The sequence below is a fragment of the Piliocolobus tephrosceles genome, chromosome 16, assembly GCF_002776525.5.
Source record: "Piliocolobus tephrosceles isolate RC106 chromosome 16, ASM277652v3, whole genome shotgun sequence".
Taxonomy (NCBI): Eukaryota; Metazoa; Chordata; class Mammalia; order Primates; family Cercopithecidae; genus Piliocolobus; species Piliocolobus tephrosceles.
Genome location: NC_045449.1, coordinates 59764179 through 59788459, shown reverse-complemented (window position 1 = coordinate 59788459; position 24281 = coordinate 59764179). Strand labels below are relative to the sequence as shown.

The following is a 24281-nucleotide window of genomic DNA, read 5'->3' as shown; positions in this document are numbered from 1 at the left end:
TATTTATTGAAGAATATGTGCATTTATCTGGTACCATGTTGAGGTAGATTGTATTATTATCTTAATAATTGTTTCCCAGAGTAAAAGTACCAATTCATATACCCCACTAGTAGTGTTTCACATCTTGAACATTTTTATTATACATTTTAAATTTATGCCAATCTATAAAATTGTAAAATATCACCTCATTTTGATATTACTTTATATTTTTTATATTTGTAAGTATATTGACCATATTTGATATGTTTATGAGCCATTCATAATTCCTCATCAGTGAAATGTGCCCTAAGTATTTTTCCTCATTTTTTTCAAGTCTGTTGACATCTTTTTTTCATTGAATTTTTTTTTTTTTTTTTTTTTTTGAGACGAAGTCTCACTCTGTCACCCAGGCTGGAGTGCAGTGGCCAGATCTCAGCTCACTGCAAGCTCCGCCTCCCGGGTTTACGCCATTCTCCTGCCTCAGCCTCCCGAGTAGCTGGGACTACAGGTGCCCGCCACCTCGCCCGGCTAGTTTTTTGTATTTTTTTAGTAGAGACGGGGTTTCACCGTGTTCACCAGGATGGTCTCAATCTCCTGACCTCGTGATCCGCCCGTCTCAGCCTCCCAAAGTGCTGGGATTACAGACTCGAGCCACCGCGCCCGGCTTCATTGGTTTTTAAAGGCCTTGTTTACATGTTTTGGAGACTAATCATTTGTGCAAACATCTCTCAGTTTATGACTTGTTTTTATTATTTTCTTGATGATATGTTTTTTGGAGAGGTTCTTAAAATGGTCAAGTTTATTAGTTTCTCTCTTATTGATGCTTTTTTAAAACTTTATTTTAGGTTTAAGGGTACATGTGAAGGTTTGCTACATACACATGTCATCACCCAGGTATTATGCCCAGTACCCAGTAGTTCCCTTTTCTCTCCTCTCCTTCCTCCCACCCTCCTCTCTCAAGTAGACCCCAGTGTCCATTTTTTCTTTCTTAGTGTTCATATGTTCTTGTCATTTAGTTCCCACTTATAAGTGGGAGCATATAGTATTTGCTTTTCTGTTCCTATGTTTTTAATAGTTTGCTAAGTATAATAGCCTCTAGCTCCATTCATGTTCTTGCAAAAGAAATGATCTCGTTCTTTTTTATCACTGCATAGTATTCCGTGGGTATATGTACCACATTTTCTTTATCCAATCTGTCTTTGATGGGCATTTAGGTTGATTCAATGTCTTGGCTATTGTGAATAGTACCGCAATGAACATTTGCGTGTGTCTTTACTGTAGAAGGATTTATATTCTTCTGGGTGTATATGCAGTAATGGGATTGCTGGTTCCAATGGTAGTTCTGCTTTTAGCTCTTTGAGCAATGGCCATACTGCTTTCCACAATGGTTGAACTAATTTACATTTCTATCAACAGTGTGTAAGTGTTCTTATTTCTCCACAACCTTGCCAGCATCTGTTACTTTTTAATTTTTTTTATAGTAGCCATTCTGACGGGTGTGAGATAGTATCTCATTGTGGTTCTGATTTGCATTTCTCTAATGATCAGTGATATTGAGCTTTTTTTCCATAAGCTTCTTGGCCACATGTATGTCTTCTTTTGAGAAGTGTCTGTTCATGTCCTTTGCTCACTTTTTAATGGGGTTGTTTGTTTTTCTCTTGTAAATTTGTTTAAGTTCCTTGTTGATGCTGGATATTAAACCCTAGTCAGATGCAAACATTTTCTCCCATTCTGTAGGTTGTCTGTTTACTCTCTTGATAGTTTCTTTTGTGGTGCAGATGTGCAGAAGCTCCTAAATTTAATTAGATCCCACTTGTCAATTTTTGCTTTTGTTGCAATTGCTTTTGGTGTCTTTGTCATAAAATCTTTGCCAGGACCTATGTCCAGGATGGTATTGCCTAGGTTCTCTTCCAGGGTTTTTATAGTTTTGGGTTTTACATTTAAGTCTTTAATCCATCTTGGGTTGATTTTTTGTATTTGTGCTTTTTTTTTTTTTTCATTTCTTATTTTAGCAAATCTTTTCTAGATTGAGGCCATAACATCATTCTTCTAAATTGTCTTCTGAAAGTTTTTATAATTCTGCTTTTAATGCTAACATTTAATCTATTGGGAATTTATTATATATGGTGTGAGGAAGTGATCTGATTTTATATTCTTCTGTTTATTGAACACTCCATTCTTTTCTCAAAAATTGGCAATGCTAGATCTTTCACAAATCACATTATCAAATAAGTATACTTGAGTTTCTTTCTGCCAATTTCTAGTTGGTTCAATTGGTTTGTCTACATTACTATAGTTTTATTGTATCTTTTCTTTCTTTTCTTTTTTTTTTTTTTTTGAGCCAGAGTCTCACTTCATTGCCAGGCTGGAATGCAGTGGCACAATCTCTGCTCACTGCAACCTCCGCCTCCCAGGTTCAGGTGATTCTCCTGCCTCAGCCTCCCGAGTGGCTGGGACTACAGTTGTGTGCAACCATGCCTGGCTAATTTTTTGTATTTTTAATAGAGACAGGATTTCACTGTATTAGCCAGGATGGTCTCGATCTCCTGACCTCATAATCTTCCTGCCTCGGCCTCCTAAAGTGCTGGGATTACAGGTGTGAGCCACCGTGCCTGGACAGTTTAATTATATCTTTATAAATTGCCAATTGCCCCACCTTGATTTTTTTCATCAGGCGTGTCTTGGCTACTTTTGCCCCATTTTTGTTTATATACATTTTATAAGGTCATTATAAGTTTTACAAAAACCCTGTTGGAATTCTGGTTTGGATCACATTTAATTGCTAGATCAACTTAAGAACTGACATTTTTTGCAACATTGAGACTGTCCAAAATGGATTCTACTGTCTATTTTTTTTTTCAGCCTTTAGCCCTAATCTTTTGATAAAGCTTATTTGCTCTATAAAGGTCTAGGGTATCATTTTGTCAGTTTATCTAGAATTGTGCAGTATATTAGAAGTAATATCTTTGTAAACTCTTCTCCTAGATGATTTTTACTCATTTCAGAAATGGAGTTGATTTTTTTAATGTAAAAAAAAAAATTTAAATTTGTATGGGAGCATAGTAGGTATGTATATTTATGAGGTAAATGAGATATTTTGATAACAGGCATATGATACATAATAATGACATCAGGATAAATGGGATATCTGTCATCTCAAACACTGATCCTTTATTTGTGTTACAAACAATCCAATTACACTCTTACAGTTATTGAAAAAGTTCAATAAATTACTCTTGACTGTATCACCCTATCGTGCTATCAAATACTAGATCTTATTCATTCTCTCTAACTATATTTTTGTACCCATTAACCATATCCAGTTTCCCTAACCTCCTCTATCCTTCCCAGCCTCTGTGAACCATCATCCTACTGTCAATCTGCAGAGTTCAATTGTTTTAATTTTTAGCTCCCACAAATATTTGAGAACATGTGAAGTTTGTCTTTCTCTTTCTGGCTTATTTCACAGAACTTAATGATCTCCAGTTCCATCCAAGTTTTTGCAAATGACAGGATCTCGTTCCTTTTTATGGCTTAATAGTACTCCATTATGTATAAGTAACACATTTTCTTTTTCCATTCATCTGTTGATGGACACTTAGCTTGCTTCCAAATCTTCACTATTGTGAACAGTGCTACAACAAAGATGGGCATGCAGGTATCTCTTTGATACACTGATTTCCTTTCTTTTGGGTATATACCTAGCAGTGGGATTGCTGGATCTATGTTAGTTCTATTTTTAGTTTTTTGAGGAACCTCTACCCTGTTTTCCATAGTGGCTGTACTAATTTGCCACTATGGAAATTAACATTGTACAAAGGTTTCGTTTTCTCCACATCCTTGTCAGCATTTATTATTGCCTGTCTTTTGGATAGAAGCCATTTTAACTGGGGTGAGATGATATCTCATTGTAGTTTTGACTTGCATTTATCTGATGATGAGTAATGTTAAACATCTTCTCATATGCCTGTTTGACATTTGTATGTCTTCTTTTAAGACATGTATATTCAGATCTTTTGCCCATTTTCAAGTCAGATTATTAGTTTTTTTTCCTATAGAGTTGTTTGAGCTCCTTATATATTCTGGTTATTAATTCCTCGTCACAGGGGTAGTTTGCAAATATTTTCTCCCATTCTGTGGCTTGTCTCTTCATTTTTTGTGATTGTTTCCTTGGTTGTGCAGAAGCTTTTTAACATGATGAGATCCCATTTGTTTATTTTTGCTTGGTTGCCTGTGCTTGTGCGATATTTACTCAATCTTTGCCTACTCCGATGTCCTAGTGAGTTTCCCCAATGTTTTCTTTTAGTAGTTTCCTAGTTTGAGGTCTTAGATTTAAGTTTTTCCTACATTTTATTTGATTTTTATGTATGACAAGGGATAGGGCTCTAATTTCATTGTTTTGCGTGTGGATCCAGCTTTCCCAGCATCATTTATTGAGGAGACTATCCTTTCCCCATTGTATGTATTCGTGTGATCTTTTTCAAAAATAAGTTCCCTGTAAATATATGGATTGACTTCTGGGTTCTCTATCCTATTCCATTGGTGCGTGTGTCTGTTTTTATGCCAGTACCATGCTGTTTTGGTTACTGTGGCTCTGTAGTATAGTTTGAAGTCAGGTAATGTGATTCTTCCAGTTTTATTCTTTTTGCTCAGGATAGCTTTGGCTATTCTTAGTCTTTTTTTTTTGTTGTTCCATATAAATGTTAGTATTTTTTTTTTCTATTTTTGTGAAGAATGTTGTCAGTATTTTTATAGTAATTGCCTTGACTCTGTAGATTGCTTTGGGTAGTATGGACATTTTAACAATTTTGATTCTTCCAATTCATGAACATGGAATATCTTCATTTTTTGTCACTTCTTCAAATTCTTGCATTAGTGTTTTATAGTTTTTGTTGTACTGATCTTTCACTCTTTTATTTAAGTTAATTTCTAGGTGTTTTATTTGTATCTATTGTAAATGGAATTTACATTCTTGATTTCTTTTTCAGGTTGTTTGCAGTTGGCATATAGAAATGCTATTAATTTTTGTATGTTGATCTTGTATTCTGCAACTTTACTAAATTTGTTTCTCAGTTCTTATAGTTTTTTGTTGTAGTCTTTTAAGTTTTTTTAAGATATAAGATTATATAATCTGCAAACAAGCATAATTTGATTTCTTCCTTTCCAATTTGCATGCCCTTTATTTCTTTCTCTTGTCTGATTGCTCTAGCTAGGACTTCCAGTACTATGTTGAATAACATTAATGAAAGTGGCCATCTTGTCATATTCCAGATCTTATAGGAAAGGCTTTCAGTTTTTCCTTATTCAATACAGATAGGAGCTGTGGGTCTGTTGTATGTGACTTTTGACGTACTGAAGTATGTTTCTTCTTTCCCAAAATTTTCAGGATTTTTATTATGAAGGGATGCTGAATTTTATTAAATGCTTTTTCAGCATCAATTGAAATGATCATACGGTTTTTGTCCTTCATTGTGTTGTTATGATTTATCACATGGATTGATTTGCCTATATTAAACGATCCTTACATCCCTGGAATAAATCCTACTTGGTCATGATGCATGATTTTTTTTATGTGTTGTTGAATTCAGTATGCTAGTATTTTGTTGAAGATTTTTGCATCAATGTTCATTAGTCATATTGGCCTCTAGTTTTCTTTTTTTGATGTGTCTTTGTCTGGTTTTGGTATCAGGGTAATATTAGCCTTGTAGAATGAATTAGGAAATATTCATTCCTCCTCTATTTTTTCGAATAGTATGAGTAGGATTGATATTAGTTCTTTTTGAAATGTTTGGTAAAACTCAGCAGTGAAGCCATTGGGTCCTAGGCTTTTCTTTGTTAGGAGATTTTTTATTACAGCTTCAATCTTATTACTTGTTTTTGTTCTGGTCAGGTTTTAGATTTCTTTCTTGTTCACTCTTGGTAGGTTGTATGTGTCTAGGAATTTATCCATTTCTTTTAAGTTTTCAAATTTATTAGCATGTAGTTGCTCATAGTAGCCTCTAATGATTTTTTGATTTCTGCCATATCAGTTGTAATGTCTCTTTTTCATCTCTGATTTTATTTGAATCTTCTGTCTTTTTTTCCTACTTCATCTGGTTGAAGGCTTGTTGATTTTTTTCTCTTGAAGAAACTAACTTTTTGTTTTGTTGATTTTTTGTGTTTTTAAAATTTTCATTTCATTTATTTCTGCTCTGATCTTTATTATTTCTATTCTACTAATTTTGGGTTTGGTTTGCTCTAGCTTTTCTAATTCTTTAAGATGTATCATTAGGTTGTTTATTTGAAGTTTTTCTACCTTTTTCATGTTGATACTTCTTGCTATAAACTTTCCTCTTACTACTGCTTTTACTGTATCCCATAGATTTTGGTATGTTGTATTTTCATTTTTATTTGTTTCAAGAAGATTTCCTTCTTTATTTCTTCATTGACCCATGGGTCATTCAGGAGCATATTTAATTTCCATTTGTTCGTATAGTTTTCAAAATTCTTCTTGTTATTGATTTCTAGTTTTATTAACTCATGGTCAGAGAAGATACTTGATGCAATTTAAATTCAAAAAATTTTTTAAAGACTTGTTTTGTGGCCTAACATATGGTCTGTCCTTGTGGATAATCCATATGTGGATGAGAGGAATGTTTACTATGCATCCTTTGGATGAAATGTTCTGTAAATATATTTTAGGTTCATTTTTTTGAGATGGGGTCTGGCTCTGTTACCCAGGCTGGAGTGCAGTGGCATGATCTTGGCTACTGCAACCTCTGACTCCTGGATTCAAACCATCCTTTCACCTCAGCCTCCCAAGTAGCTGGGACTACAGGTGCATGCTACCAAGTCCAGCTAATTTTTGGAATTTTTGTAAACACAGGGTTTTGCAGTGTTACCCAAGCTGGTCTTGAACTGCTGAGCTCAAGTAATCCACCCACCATGGCCTCCCAAAGTGCTGGGATTACAGGCATGAGCCACTGTGCGTGACCCAGGTGTGTTTTCATTTAGCTACTCTATGTCTTTTGATTGGAGAGTTTAGTTCATTTAAATTGAATGTTATTCTTGATAAGTAAGGACTTACTCCTGCCATTTTGTTGGTTGTTTTCTGGTTGTTTTGTGGTCTTCTTTTCCTTTTTCCTTCCTTCCTGTCTTCCTTTTAGTGAAAGCCATTTACTCACGTGGTGTGTTTTAATTTCTTGGTTTTTATTTTTTGTGCATTTCTTGTAGGTTTTTCGGCTTGAGGTTACCATGAAGTGTGCATGTAATTTAACGCATTATATTAAACTGCTGATCATTGAACACTGATTGCATAAACAAGCAAAGAGAAAACTAATAAAAAAACTCTACACTTCAGCTTCATCCCCCTACTTGTTAACTTTTTGTTGTTTCTATCTTATTACACTATGTCTTGAAAAATTGTTACAGTTATTATTTTTGAGTGGTTCATCTTTTAGTCTTTCTACTTCAGATATGAGTAGTTTACATGCCACAATTACAGTGTTATAATAGTCTGTGTTTTTCTGTATACTTACCAGTGAGTTTTATACCTTTAGATGATTCATTATTGTGCATTAATGTCCTTTCCTTTCAGATCAAAGAAATTCCTTTAACATTTCTTGTAGGATAGGTCTGTGGGTGCAGGCTGAATTCTGCCTGCTGTTTCTTTCTGCTGTGACAGGGCAGCACTGAGTTTCAACGCAAAATCCCACAATCACTGTGCTCTCCCTTCCCCAAATACACAGATTCTCTCTTCATGACATGTAGTCACTGCTGGGGGATAGGGGAATGGTGATGTAGGCGATTTAAGACTGACTTTCTTACCTTCTTTGGCATCTCATTCCTTAATATGCTAAAACTAGGTGCTGTGATCACTAACCTGATTTTTCCTTCTTATGAAGGTGCTTTTTTTATGTGAATAGTTGTTCAATTTGGTGTTCGTGCTGTGGGGAAAATTGCTAAAGGCTTCTATTTGAACATTTTGCTCTGCCTCTTTGATCGCGGTTGACTTTTATATGTTGATTTGGCATCTGGCAACTTTGCCAAACTCTTATTAGTTCTATCATTTATTTGTTTATTTATTCATTCATAGAGTTCTATGTAGAGAGGTATCTGCAAATGATGAGGTGTTCTAGTTTTTACTCCTAATCTTGTACCCTCTTCTTTCTTTCTACCCTCCTCCTTTTTCCTCTTTTTAAAAAAATGCCGTTTAGGAGGATTCTACTACAGTGTCGAATAGGGGCATATTCATAGTGGGTGGTACTCATTGTATTGTTCCCTATCTTACAGGGAATGCTTTCAGTTTTTCATGTTGGTTTTTTTTTTTTGAGATCGAATTTCACTCTTATTCACTCAGTGCAATGGCACTATCTCGGTCCACTGCAACCTTCACCTCCCGGGTTTGAGTAGTTCTCCTCCCTCAGCCTCCTGAGTAGCTGGGATTATAGGCATGCACCACCATGCCTGGCTAATTTTTTGTGTTTTTTAGGAGAAACAGGGTTTTACCATGTTAGCCGGTCTGGTCTCAATCTCCTGACCTCAGGTGATCCGCCCAGCTCAGCCTCCCAAAGTGTTGGGATTACAGATGTGAGCCACTGCGCCTGGCCGGTTTTTCATACTTGTAGTTTTTTTCTTACTTACAGTTTTTTTGGTAGGTTCCATTTATCAAATTAAGAATGTCTCTATTTTGTCAGGATATTTTAAAAAATCATGAATGATTATGGAATTTTTGAATTCTTTTTTTTTTTGAGATGGAGTCTCGCTCTGTTGCCCAGGCTGGAGTGCAGTGGTGCTATCTCGGCTCACTGCAAGCTCCACCTCCCGGGTTCACGCCATTCTCCTGCCTCAGCCTCCTGAGTAGCTGGGACTACAGGCACCCGCCACCACGCCCGGCTAGTTTTTTTGCATATTTAGTAGACACGGGGTTTTACCGTGTTAGCCAGGATGGTCTAGATCTCCTGACCTCGTGGTCTGCCCGCCTCGGCCTCCCAAAGTGCTGGGATTGCAGGCGTGAGCCATGCCCGGCCTCTTTCTTCTACAACTCTTAATTTAGTCTTCATTTCTTGGATGACTTTTGTGTTACTGTTCCATGTTTTTTTTTCCTGAATCTAGTCACCTCCTATTTAAGATCTTTCTATTTTTGTCTTTATTTTGATTTGTAGTATTTTTATGCCTGAAATTATTTAAAAGTTATATTTGAATATGTGTTGTCCTAGTGGTGGTGGAACAAAAATATTATGAAGTATTGACATGTAGGGGAGTGTCCTACTTTAAGCGGGTTGCACAAAAACCTTGATGTATGAGAGCAGGGAGACATGGGAATCAAAAGGAAGGCTGTATTACTGTTTGCCTGTATTTATAGCTTTTAAAAAAGTGTTTCCTTCTGCTGGCAGGTCTTGATTTTGATTTTTCTATTTTCTATTGTAAGTTTTTGTGGATATTGGATTCTTTTTCTGTTCATGATTATCCATTAGATTTTTCAGAACAAGTAATAGCCAGTGACTGTGTGGGAAGTGGTAGTGGGTGGCTTACTTTATTTCTTGGTGGCAGTCCCTTGTAGTCCCAGCTACTTGGGAGGCTGAGGCAGGAGAATGGTGTAAACCCGGGAGGCGGAGCTTGCAGTGAGCCGAGATCACACCGCTGCACTCCAGCCTGGGCGACAGAGCGAGACTCCGTCTCAAAAAAATTAATTAATTAGTTAATTAATCTTAAGAAAAAAGAGTTGTACAAGAGAAAAAAGATAACTGTAGTGACAGTTTATTACTTTATTTCCTCCTCTGCTACACTGAAGTTTAATTTCTTTAACAAACGGTGCCTTTTGTGGTTGTTAGCCTGGCTTGTCTTCTTTTTTTTTGAGATAGAGTTTCGCTCTTGTCACCCAGGCTGGAGTGCAGTGGCTTGATCTCAGCTCACTGCAACCTCCGCCTCCTGGGTTCAAGAGATCCTCCTGCTTCAGCCTCCTGAATAGCTGGGATTACAGTCACCTGCCACTACGCCCTGCTAAGTTTTATATTTTTAGTAGAGACAGGGTTTCCCCATGTTGGCCAGGCTGGTCTTGAACTCCTGACCTCAGGTGATCTGCCTGCCTTGGCCTCCCAAAATGCTGGGATTACAGGCGAGAGCCACAGCGCCCGGCCATGGCTTGTCTTCTTTTGATTCTTTGATTCTGTCTTGTTTCTGTAGGGCCCTTATCTTCAGCTGCTTTTTTCTTTCCCTTTATCATGAACAACCTTCCTTCAAAGGTGCTTCTCTCTACCTCAGAAGTGATTCCTTCCTAGAACTGCCTTTCTGGTTTCTTCGTGGTTTCCAAGCTCCTCCTTTTGTGCCCATCTCTGGCACTTTGAGCCATTAAGTTTTTTTGTGTGGCCTGCCTAAGGTAGGCCACTCTTCTTTGACAGGTCATTGTTTGATGATATTTAGTTCCACCACTACTAGGACCCTGAGTACTTTCCTTTTTTCCCCCGTGCTACCACTCTGGTTTGGCTCAGGATCTAATTCTGCTGATTTGGTATCTTTATTTAGCCACCTATGTGTTAATCCAGGGATTTGTATTCTCTTTCTCCTTTTTATGATGTAGTCATGAATGATGGGCATTTTTATTTGGTCTCTTTATCAATCTGTATGGGTCTTTGAAGGATGGGGAGAGACATTTAAATTCATACAGTTGCCATTACCTTTTAGAAACTGGCGTTCACATGAAAGAAAATTGTTTTGTGTATTTCCTTTAATCTAGATGCTAAAATAATTACACTTTATATCCTGTCTATTGCTATACTCTTTAAGTTTTACTTGATTACATTCTATTATAAATGTTATGACTTCTACATTTTTTGATTAATTGATTCTTCATTCACCCTTATCTTTATTGTCAAATTGGGTGTGAATTGTTCATTTTCAAGAATTATTAACCATAATAAATAATTTGGGGAGCTTTTTGAAAACACAATGGGATTTTGGAGAAGTAGAATCCAGTAATTTATATTTGAAATATTTATCATTTGATCCTCATAGTACACTCTAGGATGTTAAAAGAAAAACCCTAAAGAAATTAAACTGAACAGAGTTTAGTGAGCAAAGAATGATTCATGGATCAGGCAGCCCCTGAATCATAATAGATTCAGAGAAGCTGCAGCACTACTGGATGATTGAAGATTTATGGACAGAAGAAGGATAGTGACGTACAAAAAATGGAAGCGAGGTACAGAAACAGCAAGATTGGTTACAGCTCTGCTTTTGCCTTATTTGAATCTGGTTTGAACAGTTGATTGCCTTGGGCCAAAACTCAGTGAGTGGCACAAGAGTAGCCTGTAGTCTGTGTACACATCCAGTTAGGTTACAGTTCACCATGTATGGAGAAATTAGGCTGAATTAAAAATATGTGAGGAGGCAGCTTTAGATTAATCTTAATTTAACAAGGGTAAGAACCCCTACCCTAGGTTGAAGTGATGGTTAGTGCTCATATACTTTGTGAGATTATCCATGTAGTAATTTGTGGGTTTGTGATATGAAGAAATTAGACTTTCATGGTAATGATTTTTAATTATTACTTTATTTATGAGTGAAATAGTAGAGATAACTATCAGTGTGTCGACTTTATCATATAGTACATTCATGTAATAAATACTTTATTGAAAGGCTACTATGCATTAGATATTGTGCTACCAGAGATACAGAACTGAGAAGACGTCATCCCTGTACTCCTGTTCAAAGAGAGAGATGTGGAGACATACTGATAAACACTCAAAGTGTTACATAAGGGCTATGGGAGAGTGGACATGGGATACTTTAGGAGCTGATAAGAAGGTGGAATCAGGTACAGGTTACTCCTTTCTCTCCTCTTGTTTCTTCCTTCTTTCCGAAGAAATATTCATTGGGCGCTGAGTTGGGTGTTAGGGATAGAGTGGTGAACAGGGCAGTCATGGTCTCTGCTTTCAGAGTCCACACTGTTTCGAAACAGGGAGATGCCAGATTGTAAAAGGGAACCAGCATCCAGGGTACTACTGGAGTAGTAGGAAATAAGTTTCCTGGGGAAGATGATTTTTAAACTGTGAATCTTGAGTAAGTTAACCACGTGTAGAAGTTGGGGGAATGATCTTACAGGTTGCAAAGACTCAGACATGGGAGACTGTATAGTGCTTTTAAGTTAAAACCAGTTGTCTGATGTCCTGGGAATGTGGGGTATTGTGGAGATAGATGAATCTGAAAGGGAGATTTAGGGGGAGTCACAAAGGAATTTTGTGTTCTCTTTGCTATTGGAAAGATATGTTTAAGGATTCATATACCAAATACATCTGGGAGTGCAGTGATTAAATTGAGACTCTAAGAACAAATAGGTATGTGCTTATAGGGTTTGGAGGGCTGGGCAGAGAAATTCAGAGGTGGACAGGCATGAGAGAACATCTGCCATGTGCTGGTAATATAAGGCATTGTGGATCCTGGGAGCATAAAATGTGAGGTGAAGGGTAATGGAAGATGAGAGTGGGCAGTTAGGCAGTGAGAGGATCATGTAGGTTCATTTTGGCATGCAAAGGAGTTTATGTTTTATATTTTATTTGTAGGGAGCCACTAAAAATGTATCATACAATACCCATTCTAAAAATGAATTAAATATTAAGAAATCTAGAAAATATTTCATATGGCAACTTAATTCTATATTTTATCAAATAATAATTAAAACTCCAAAATTAATAAATCCTTATTTTGTTTTATTTTTAAATTTTCAGATAGAAAATCCTCGATACCTGAGACAGAAGCCTATCCCAGTTTCTCTGGTATGTGAGAAATCCATTGGACTTTTTCTAGGGGCAGGTATTTTAAAATAAAATAATCACCAAGTTATTTATAGAAAATAATGCAGATGTACATTAGGAAAGATAATTGAATTTTATCACTTGGAAGTGATTTTTTTCCTGCAATGTTAGTACTATTTTGGTATGGGCCGCAGGCAATTTAGGAGTTTTCTTTGGGATTAAGGATAAACCAGATCTCAAAACCTATTAAATAACTCCTGTTCATTCAGCAGATGACACCGAAATTCAGCCTGAGAAAATCCAGCAGTTTCCATGATGATCATTTTCTCTCTCGAATACGTGAGAAAGAGGTAGGATTGAGATATTGCTGATAAACCCAATTGATAATATAGTTTTAATATTTTATATAATCTAGGTTTTCAGGTTTTAGTTAAAATAATGGTATATTCTAGGAAGAGGTTACATTTGAAACAAATGTGAAACGTGATGCATGGTAGGCAGAGTTTGTCTTTCTGTTTTGTCTTTTGTTTTTTGTTTTTTTCTAGAGATAGAGTCTCTCTTTTGCCCGGCTGGAGTGCAGTGGTATGATCAGAGCTCACTGGGATCAAGCAGTCCTCCCATTTCAGCCTCCTAAGTAGCCAGGACTATAGTTGTGCCACCACGTCCAGCTAATTAAATTTTTTTTTTGGTAGAGATGGGATCTTACTGTTTTTCCCAGGCTGGTCTTGAGCTGTTGGCCTCAAGCGATCCTCCTGCCTTGACTTCTCAAAGCATTAGTATTACAGGCATGAGCCACCATACCTGGACAAAATAGTATATGTTTACTGTGTACAATGTGATGTTTTGAAATATGTACACATTGTCAAATGGCTAAATTGAGCTTGATATATGAATTACCTCACAGACTTATCATTTTTTTTGTAATGAGAATACTTAAAATGTACTCTCATAGTGATTTTTGAAATACAATCCATTGTTATTAACTAAAGTTGCTATGCTGTACAATAGATCTCTAGAACTGATTTCTTTCATCTAACTTAAATTTTGTATCCTTTGACCAGTATCTCCCAACTCCACTCCTTGTCGCCTGGCCTCATAACCACCATTTTTTTACTTTTGTAAGTTCGTCTTTTTTGGAATCCACATATAAGTGAGATCATGTGGTATTTGCCTTTCTGTGCCTGGCTTATTTCACTTAACATAGTGTTCTCTAGGTTCATCCATGTTGTACTAAATGACAAGACTTCCTTCTTTTTGAAAACTGAATAACATTTCATTGTGTGTGTGTGTATATGTGTGTGTGTATATATCACATTTTCTTCATTTATTTGTTGATGGACGCTTTATATTGATTCTATATCTTGGCTATTGCTGCAGTGAACATTGGGATGCAGATAGCTCTTCAATATACTGATTTCATTTTCTTTGGATTTATACCTAATAGTGAGATTGTTGGATCATATATTTCTATTTTTAATTTTTCAAGGAACCTTCATGTTGTTTTTCTATAATGACTGCACTGATTTACATTACTGCTAACACTGGGCAAGGGTTCTCTTTTCTCCACATCCCCTCTAATACTGATCTTTTTACTTTTTGGGCCGCTGGGGCGCCAATATCCAATTCCTAGCCAGGAACCTTAGTCTGTAGGGGCTGGTCTGGCTGTTTTTGTTGATAGCCCTTCTAATAGGTGTGACGTGATATCTCAATATTGTTTTAATTGGCATTTCTCTGATGATTAGGAATGTTGGGCAGTTTTTCATGTATCTGGTGGCTATTTGCATGTCTTCTTTTGAGAAATGTCTCTTCAGATCCTTTGCCCATTTTAAAATCAGGTTATTAGTGTTCTTACCATTGAGTTGTTTGAGTTCCATATATATTTTGGATATTAACCCCTTATTCAATATATGGCTTGCAAATATTTTTCTTATTGTGTAGGCTGTCTTTTTACTCTGTTGATTGTTTACATCTTTTTATATTGTATAGAAAGAAATTGTGGCTATGATATTTAAACAATATATTATCTTCATACTAAAGATATAAGTCATTTCCACAACATTATATTATTAGAGTATTCTGTATTTGACTGCTTACTGTTACTGGTGAGTTTTATCCTTTTATATGTATTTTTTTGTTATTCATTAGTGTCTTCTTCTTTAAGCATCAAGATTTCACTTGAGCATTTTTGTCAGACAAGTCTAGTGGTCATGAACTCCCTAAGGCTTTTTTGTGTCTTGGTACATTTTTATCTTTTCTTTATTTCTCAAAGACTGCTTTGCCACTCACAATATTCTTAGTTGGCAGTTATTGTCTTTCAGTACTTGGAATATGTCATTTTACTCTTTTCTGGCCTGTAAGATTTCCTCCATGAAATCCACTGCTAGTCTTACTGGAAGTCTCTTGTATATAACTTGCTTTTCTCTTGATATTTTCAGAATCCTCCATTTGTTCTTTATATTTGACAGTTTGATTGTAACGTGCCTTGGTATAGTCTTGCTTGAATTAAATCTGATTGGAGACTTTTGACCTTTTTGTACCAGGATATATATATATATATATTTCCCTCAATTTGGAAAGTTTTTAGCTATTATTTCTTTAAACTTTCTACAACTTTGTCTCTTTTTTCTTCTTTAGCTCCTATGACTTGAATATTTGTTCTTTTGATCCTATTCCATATGTCCCGTAAACTTTCTTCATTCCTTTCCAGTCTTCTTCCTATTTCTTCTCTGACTGCGTATTTTCTAATAGCCTGTATATTTGAGTTTACAGATTTTTTTTTTGTCTTGCTTGATCAATTTGGTTGTGAATGCTTTCTGTTATATTTTTCTTTTCATTCATTTTTCAGCTCCAGAATTTGATTTTTAAAAAAATTTCTCTGTTAAATTTCTCATTTTGTACACTTACTGTTTTTCTGATTTTGTTAAATTATTTCTCTGTATTTTCTTGAAGCTGACTGAGCTTCCTTAAAACCATTAGTGTGAATTATTTGTCAGGCAGTTTATATATTTTCATTTCTTCAGGGTCAGCTATTGGGAGATTATTTTCTTTTGCTGGGGTTATGTCTCCTTGTTTTTTTATGTTGCTTGTTGCTTTATGTTGGTGTCTGCACATTTGAAGAAGTAGGAAATTACTATAGTCTTTGTAGACTGGCTTCATTTGAGAAAGCCAGTCACTATTCAGCCTGTCCAGAAATTCTGGGCAGGCTGTTTGGCCTATTGGTAGGCTCTCTCCTACAGTCCTCAGGCAGAGTCAGAAAGTGGGTGGGCCTGGTATCTTGGTCCTCATGTTTGAGCTTGGAGCCTGGATCCACTGGGTAGATGTGTTGTTTTGGTCCATGGGAGTGAGTTTGGAGTTTGGGTCTGTATGGTAAGCCTGAAATCTGTATCCACCAGGGCTAGCCTGAAGCCTGGATCCACAAGGGCTGACCTGGTTCTAGGGTGGGTTTAAGCCAGAATCTGCAGGGGCCGGACAGGTTCTGGGATGGGCCTGGTTCTTTGGTTCACTGGGACAGACGTGGGGCCTGAGTGTGCAGGGGTGGGCTTGGGTCATGATTCTGTAGGGATGGACCTGGAATCTTAGTTTCTGAGGGCTGGCTTGGCACCAGAGTTTATTGGGATGAGCCTGGACCCTGGGTCCGTTAGTCAGGCCTGGACCCTGAGTCTCCTGGAATGTGGGATCACAGGGGTTAATATGGATATTGGGGCCCCAGCGGCCAGCCTGGGATCTGGGCCAGAGGTGTTGACTGGGAGGTTGGGTGGGTCTAAAGCATGGGATTGTGTTGGCTGACCTGGCTCTGAATCCTGGGTTATGCTTGGAGCCTGGGGCCAGATGGGCTGGCCTGTCATTGGGTATGTCTGGAACCTATATTCACATGGGCCAGCATGGAGGCTGAGTCTGTGGGTGCTGGCCTGATGACTAGGGATTCTGGGGGCTCGCCTGGTTCCTGGGTAGGCCTGAAACCTGAAGTCGTCGGGGCCAGCGTTGTGCTGTGAATAGTCTGGAGCACAAAGTCGCTGGGCCCGCCTGGCAGTGTGGTGAGTCCAGAGACTGAGTCTGCTGGGCTGGCTTTGGAACCTGGGACTGTGGGATCTTGCATTGTGCCAAGTTAGGCCTAGAGGTTCAGTCTATGGGTACTGACCTGGAGTCTTGGGTCTTGGGAGCTGACCTGGAGCCTGGGGCTACAGAGGCTAGCCAGGAACCTTAGTCTGTAAGGGCTGGTCTGGCTCTGGGGTGGAGCTGAAGCATAGGCTGCTGGGGTCAGTCTAGCACTAGGGTTAGTTTGGATGCTGTGGCTGCTGGGATCGGCATGGGGTGGGGGTGGACCCGGGGACTAAATCTACTGGGCCACTCTGGAGCCTGGGGCTGTGAGATTTTCCTTGTACCAGGGTGGATTTGCAGGGTCAGTCATGGGGTACTGGCTGGGAGTCTAGGGCTGAAGAGTCCTGCCTGGTCCTGCGTTTTACTGGGACTGACCGGGCATTGGGGTCTGAATTACGTCTAGTGCTCACCTTTCTTTCCTCCTCCCAAGTGGAGGGTCTCTCCAAGCTTTACTGTCTGGAGTTGGGGGAGGGGTGATGTGAGTATTTTAAAATCTGCAGCCTCAGACTGCAGAGTAAAACTGTCCTTTCTACATTCTGTGTTATGTCTTTTCCTATTTTGTGCTATATTTCACCTTGTTTGCTTACCTCTTATGAAGGTATTTTTGTTCATGTTTATGTTCAAATTGATTTTTCTGTGGAGGGACAAGGGCTTGAAAGTCCTAGTCTGTCATCTTGCTGACATCAGACTCAGGGTTTTCTTTCTTGTGTAATCCTGGTGTTAAAAAACTGTTGTAATAAAAGCAAATGACATTTTAAAAAGCAAATTGGGAGTAATATTTCTTATACTCAGACATACCTTCCTTTGAGCTCTTGTTTTGAATTTCTTTTTCTAAAAATTGTCATTCATTAATTATAAAAATCATTTTGAGTCATTCCCAACTATTTTTCCTTTTAATTTTATTTTGTATTAATTCTTACTATTGAGGCTGCTTACCATAAAATAATTAAACGAACTGAAAGGAAGTGGTCACTTGAAAATTTTGTTGATGACAACTTGGGGCAGGAGTCAACATATCAATGCCACCCACATGTGTTTTCAAAGAAAAAACATTTGAAGCTATCATGCATTGCATCAGAAATTCATTTTTAAATGTGTTTGATTTTATTTTTCCTAAATCCTTATGTTTTTGTTTTTCTTTTGGGCATACTATAAAAATATTTGAGGCATCATTGAGAAGTTTGCATTTAATCATAAACTTATTCCATATATTAAAATATATTCACTGTACATTTTTCTAAAATAATCCTTTGTGCAATTACATAGTCATTTCTGACTTATTTTGATGAAGTTTTTTAATCATATTTTTCTCCATTGTACAATATTTAAAAGTATCTGCTGATTTGCCCCTGTGTAAAAACTATGTTAATTTCATCTATCTTTTAAATTAGCATGTCTAATTATAAAAGAAAGTATTTATTATTAAAGACACTTTGGGAAATAGAGACATATGTAAGGAGGGAAATAAAATCACCTATAGAATCAACACCTAGAAATAAAAAATACTGGTAATATATTCTATGTTTTTTTCTTCTTTTCTCTGTGTGTTCTATAAACATATGTTTTTCTTTAGAAAATTGGTATGGCCAGGCATGGTCGTTCACGCCTGTAATCCCAGCACTTTAGGAGGCCGAGGCGGGCGCTCACCAGGTCCGGAAATCGAGACCATCCTGGCTAACACGGTGAAACCCTGTCTCTACTAAAAAAATACAAAAAATTACTTGGGCTTGGTGGCGGGTGCCTGTAGTCCCAGCTACTAGGGAGGCTGAGGCAGGAGAACGGAGTGAACCTGGGAGGCGGAGCTTGCAGTGAGCTGAGATCGCGCCACTGCACTCCAGCCTAGGCGACAGAGTGAGACTCCGTCTCAAAAAAAAAGAAAATCTTATGTCTACTTGTTTAAATCCCTTTTATTCAACATTCAATTGTCGGTATACGGATGAATGCTCTTCTGTTTTGAAGTTTGTTAGAGCCTTACATGTCCCTATAAAACAACTCTTGTGCATGTTCTCATCTAAAAATGTCTTTATTGTTGCTGGGTAATATTTTTAAAACCATAAATAGTATTCTTTTAAGTGAGTCAACTTTATTTAAAATTAAATATTAGCTCTCAAGTATTTAATCATCACTTTCTCAACTCATTCTTCAGAGATAATTATTGCTGAAAATTTAATGGATAGTCTCTTTAAAATTCTTAGGATTACTTCATTCTTAAGTAAAATTAGATCATATACTACATATAGACCATTTCATTGCTTTTTTTTGAGACTGAGTCTCGCTCTGTCACCCAGGCTGGAGTACAGTGGCATAATTTCAGCTCACTGTAACCTCTGCCTCCCGGATTCAAGCGATTCTCCTTCCTCAGCCTCCTGAGTAGCTGGGATTACAGGTGTGCACCACCATGCCCGCTATTTTTTGTATTTTTAGTAGAGACGCGGTTTCACCATGTTGCTCAGGCTGGTCTCAAGCTCCTGACCTTATGATCCATCTGCCTCGGCCTCCCAAAGTGTTGGAATTATAGGCGTGAGCCACCGTGCCTGGCCTATTTCATTGCTTTTTGACTGACATATATATTCTGATGATTTTTTCCATATCAGAAATATCACCCCATTCTTATTCATAATTGCATAAATTTTATTTTACTGATATGTCACATTTTATTAAGCTATTGATGCATATAGGCCGTTTAGAGTATTTTTCTATAACAAATGGTATTTCAAGAATACCCCTGTCCATATCTTTGTGTATTATGTGTCTTTTCTTGCAGAATAAATTATGTGAAATGGAATAGCTCAGTCACAGGGTGGCACATTTACATTTTAGATTGACATTGACAAGTTGTCCTTAAAATAAGGTTATGTCTGCGTAGGGCTGCAGGCATGGGAGTGCATGGAGTGTTGGCTAGTGGATATAGAGTTTCTTTTTAGGATGATTAAAATGTTCTAAAATTAGATTGTGCTAATGGTTGTATAACTCTCTGATATATTAAAAACCTTTGATTTGTATTGTTCAAATGTTTGAATTTTATGATATATAAATTATATTTCAATAAAGCTGTTAAAAAGGGTTATGTCTATTTAAGTAAGCATTAATAGTATAGAGAGTCTCTTTTTCCATTTTGTTATTAATGCTGGAGCAATTTGCATGTTAAAGTATCACTTCTTTTTTATATGTCTTTCAAGTATTTTTCTCTGTAAATGTCTTTTGATTTATGCTACTTTTTAGTGTAGAGAAGGTTTCTTCTATTTTTAACTTTTTAAAATTAATTTTGAATTTTTGTGGGTACATAGTAGGTGTATATATTTGTGGGTTACATGAGATATTTTGATACAGGCCTGTGATGCATAATAATCACATCAGCATAAATGGGGTATCCATCATCTGAGGCATTTATCCTTTGTGTTACAAACAATCTATACTCGTTTAGTTATTTTAAAATGTACAATTAAATTATTTTTTGACTATAGTCACCTTATTGTTCCAGCAAATTATAGGTCTTCTTCATTCTTTCTACTTTTTATACCCATTAACCATCCCAACTCCCCTGCTACCTTTCCACCACCCTTCCCACCCCTTAATAACCATCATTCTATTCTCTACCTCCATGAGTTCAATTGTTTTTAATTTTTAGCTTCCACAAATAAATGAGAACATATGAAGTTTGTCTTTCTGTGCTTGGCTTATTTCACTGAACATAGTGACCTCCAATTCTATCCATGTTGTTGCAAATGACAGGATCTCATTCTTTTTAATGGCTGAGTAGTACTCCATTGTGTATGTGTACCACATTTTCCTTATCCATTCATCTGCTGATGGATACTTAGCTTGCTTCTAAATCTTCACTATTGTTGTTAGTGCTGCAATAAACATGGGAGTGCAAATATCTCTTCAATATACTGATTTTCTTTTTTTAGAGTATATACCTTGGAGTGGGATTAGTGGATTGGTAGTTCTATTTTTATTTTCTTTTGAGGAACCTCCATTGTGGTTGTATTAATTTACATTCCCACCAACCCAGTGTGCAAGGGTTCTCTTTTTTCCACATCATTGCCAGCATTTGTTATTACTTATCTTTTGGATAAAAGGCATTTTAACTGGACTGAAATGATATCTCATGGTAGTTTTGATTTGCATGAGAAGTTTTCTTTTAAATAGTCGCATCTGTCAGCCTTTTCTCTAGGCTTCTGGTTTTTATATTATGCTTAGAAAAGCCTTTCACCTTCCAACATAACAAAAAATTACCTCTTTTTTTTTGGTCTGTTTAAAAATTTTATTTTTCTATTTAAATATTAGATATCTTTCAGAGGTTTTGCTGTAAATACTGATAATAATCTTTGTTGGTCAGTTCTTTTTTTTGTTTTGTTTTGTTTTGTTTTGTTTTTGGAGATGGAGTCTCGCTCAGTCGCCCAGGCTGGAGTGTGGAGTGCAGTGGCGCCATCTCAGCTCGCTGCAACCTCCACCTCCCAGGTTCAAGCAACTCTCCTCCCTTAGACTCCTGAGTAGCTGAGATTACAGGTGCTCACTGCCATGCCCTGCTATTTTTTTTGTATTTTTAGTAGAGATGGAGTTTCACTGTGTTGCCCAGGCTAGTTTCAAACACCTGAGCTCAGGCAATCTGCCTGCCTTGGCCTCCCCAAGTGCTAGGATTACAGGCATGAGTCACCACACCTGACCTCATTAGTCAGTTCTTAATGGTATAAAATAAAAATTTAGGAGTTTGAAATACTTATATTAAAGGATCCAGTAAGTCTGGAGATAATTGATACCAATGTTGTACTGATTGTAGAGTTCATCTGTGTCATTGTATTAGTCCGTTCTCATGCTGCTAATAAAGACATACCCAAGGCCAGGTAATTTATAATGAAAAAGAGGTTTAATGGACTCATAGTTCCATATGGCTGGGAGGCCTCACAATCATGGTGAAAGGCAAAAGAGGAGCAAAGGCACATCTTACATGGCGGCAGGTGAGAGAGCATGTGCGGGAAAACTGCCCTTTATAAAACCATCAGATCTCATGAGACTTACTCACTATCATGAGAACAGCATGAGGAAAATCTGACCTGATGATTCAGTTGCCTCTCACTGGGTCCTTCCCATGACACATGGGAATGATGGTTGCTACAGCTAAAGATGATATTTGGGTGAGGACACAGCCAAACCATATCAATCATGAAGCATTTATTAAAGTATTTAATTTTGTTGAAGTTTTAGATAGTCTTAAAATATTTAACTAGCCTTTAGAAATGGAGCTATTTAATAAACTACAACTTCCATTTTAGATTCATAATTGTTCAGAAGATACCTTAGATGTTACATGAGTAAAATATGTAAAATTACTAATTGAATTAATGCAATTATTTAACCTAATTTACTAATTAATATTAATTTAATATTACTATTAATATTGAATTTTATTGGAGTTAAAGAATTACAGTGGTTTGTTTTGGTGGCTACAGATACACATATAAAAATTTTTTTTTTGAGACAGAGTCTTGCTCTGTCGCCCAGGAGTACAATGGCTCAGTCTTGGCTCACTGCAACCTCTGTCTCCTGGGTTCAAGTGATTCCTGTTCCTCAGCCTTCCAAGTAGCTGGGATTACAGGCACACGCCACCACGTCCAGCTAGTTTTTGTAGTTTTAGTAGACACAGGTTTCGCCATGTTGGCCAGGCTGGTCTTGAACTCCTAACCTGAGGTGATCCACTGCCTCAGCGTCCCAAAGTGCTAGGATTACAGGCATGAGCCACCGCACCTGACCCACATATTAAATATTTTAAGATATTCTTAAAAATTTTCGATTTATTTTGGACATATTTCTCATATGTTATGGGGAAACGTATGTTCAGTGACAGTGATCCTTTATTTTAACTTTAGCCTATCACTCACAAACATACTTGGACTTGCTTGCCTTTGTAATTGCTAACACATTTTCTCTGATATCGACATCACAGAACTGTGTGACAGTGAGCATCATCAAGCAGTGGGTCTTTCTTTCTTTCCTTCTTTTTTTAGTAATCTGAAAAAAGGCTTTTTGACATTATGACATTTGGAAAAGTGTTTTCACTGAAAATGAAAGAAGAGACAACACAACAAGAAGAGGTCAATTTTCAGAGCAACTGTCAGTTTTCAGAGAACAGATGGTAGAAATGGCTCCTTTGGTAAAAGGTGAAGGATTTATACAATCTGAAGAGAAACCAGAGTATAAAATTCCTCTTTTTGTGAAATGAAATAGAAAATTTCCTTTGAACTTTCTTTTCACTCATATTGAATGTTTCCATCTATTGCCTAAAAAGAGATGTTGCTTCTTTCTTACATGCCAAGTAGGCCTTTTTTTTTTTTTTTTTTTTCCTGAGATAGAGTCTCGCTCTGTTGCCCAGGCTGGTGTGCAGTGGCACGATCTTGTCTCACCACAACCTCCGCCTCCTGGGTCCATGCCAGTCTCCTGCCTCAGCCTCCCGAGTAGCTGGGACTACAGATGCTTGCCACCATGCCCAGCTAATTTTTGTATTTTTAGTAGAGACAGCGTTTCACCATGTTGGCTAGGCTGGTCTTGAACTCCTGACCTTGTGATCCGCCTGCCTCGGCCTCCCAGAGTGCTGGGATTACAGGCCTGAGCCACTGTACTCGGAATTAGGCCTTTTTTTTTTTTTTTGTCTATGAGTCTGTTGGTCAAATGTATAATTTAAATAACTCTAGGATAAAGAAAGCCACAGTTATTAACATAATAAATGAGAGAACAGGTATAGATTTCTTATGAAATATAGCATTCAGATATGCACAATGTCACATAATTTGATAAATAATTGTACAAAGGAATGCCATTGTAAATGCCACCCAGGTAAGAATTAGGTAATTGCCAATATCCTAAGAAGCCTCCTGTCTGACCATTTGTAATCATACTCTCTTCTATCTTTCCTAGAAGTAACCACTATTCTGATTTTTCTGATAATTTTCACCTATTTGTTTTTTTAATATTGATTTTAGCATTAATACCTGCATCTTTGAAAATTGAAATATTTTTATTTTACCAGATTTTGAACTTTGTATGAAGAAAACTAAACTTTTGGTTTATTTTTATTTTTTATTTTATTTATTTATTTCTTTTATTATACTTTAAGTTCTGGGGTACATGTGCAGAATGTGCAGGTTTGTTACATAGGTACACACGTGCCATGGTGGTTTGCTGTACTCATCAACCCGTCATCTACATTAGGTGTTTCTCCTAATGTTATCCCTCCCCCAGCCCCCCATCCCCCGACATGCCCCAGTGTGTGATGTTCCTCTCCCTGTGTCCATGTGTTCTCATTGTTTAACTCCCACTTATGAATAAGAACATGCAGTGTTTGGTTTTCTGTTCTTGTGTTAGTTTTCTGAGAATGACGGTTTCTAGCTTCATCCATGTCCCTGCAAAGGACATGAATTTATCCTTTTTTATGGCTGCATAGTTTTCCATGGTGTATATGTGCCACATTTTCTT

The 24281-nt window shown here is 37.1% G+C and overlaps 1 protein-coding gene across 7 annotated transcripts in view; it reads left to right on the top strand.

The window, feature by feature from the left end:
* The window catches only part of CEP112 (centrosomal protein 112), a 558138-nt gene that overhangs the window by 74998 nt on the left and 458859 nt on the right, over nt 1-24281 (top strand). For 4 of the 7 annotated variants that reach the window (XM_023212013.3, XM_023212017.2, XM_023212014.3 and 1 more), the window contains 2 exons: nt 12684-12731; nt 12980-13060. In XM_023212013.3, coding sequence (XP_023067781.2) covers nt 12684-12731; nt 12980-13060 — 129 coding nt within the window. The remainder of the gene's footprint in view (nt 1-12683; nt 12732-12979; nt 13061-24281) is intronic. The other 3 variants (XM_023212015.3, XM_023212018.2, XM_023212016.3) reach the window with 1 other exon arrangement.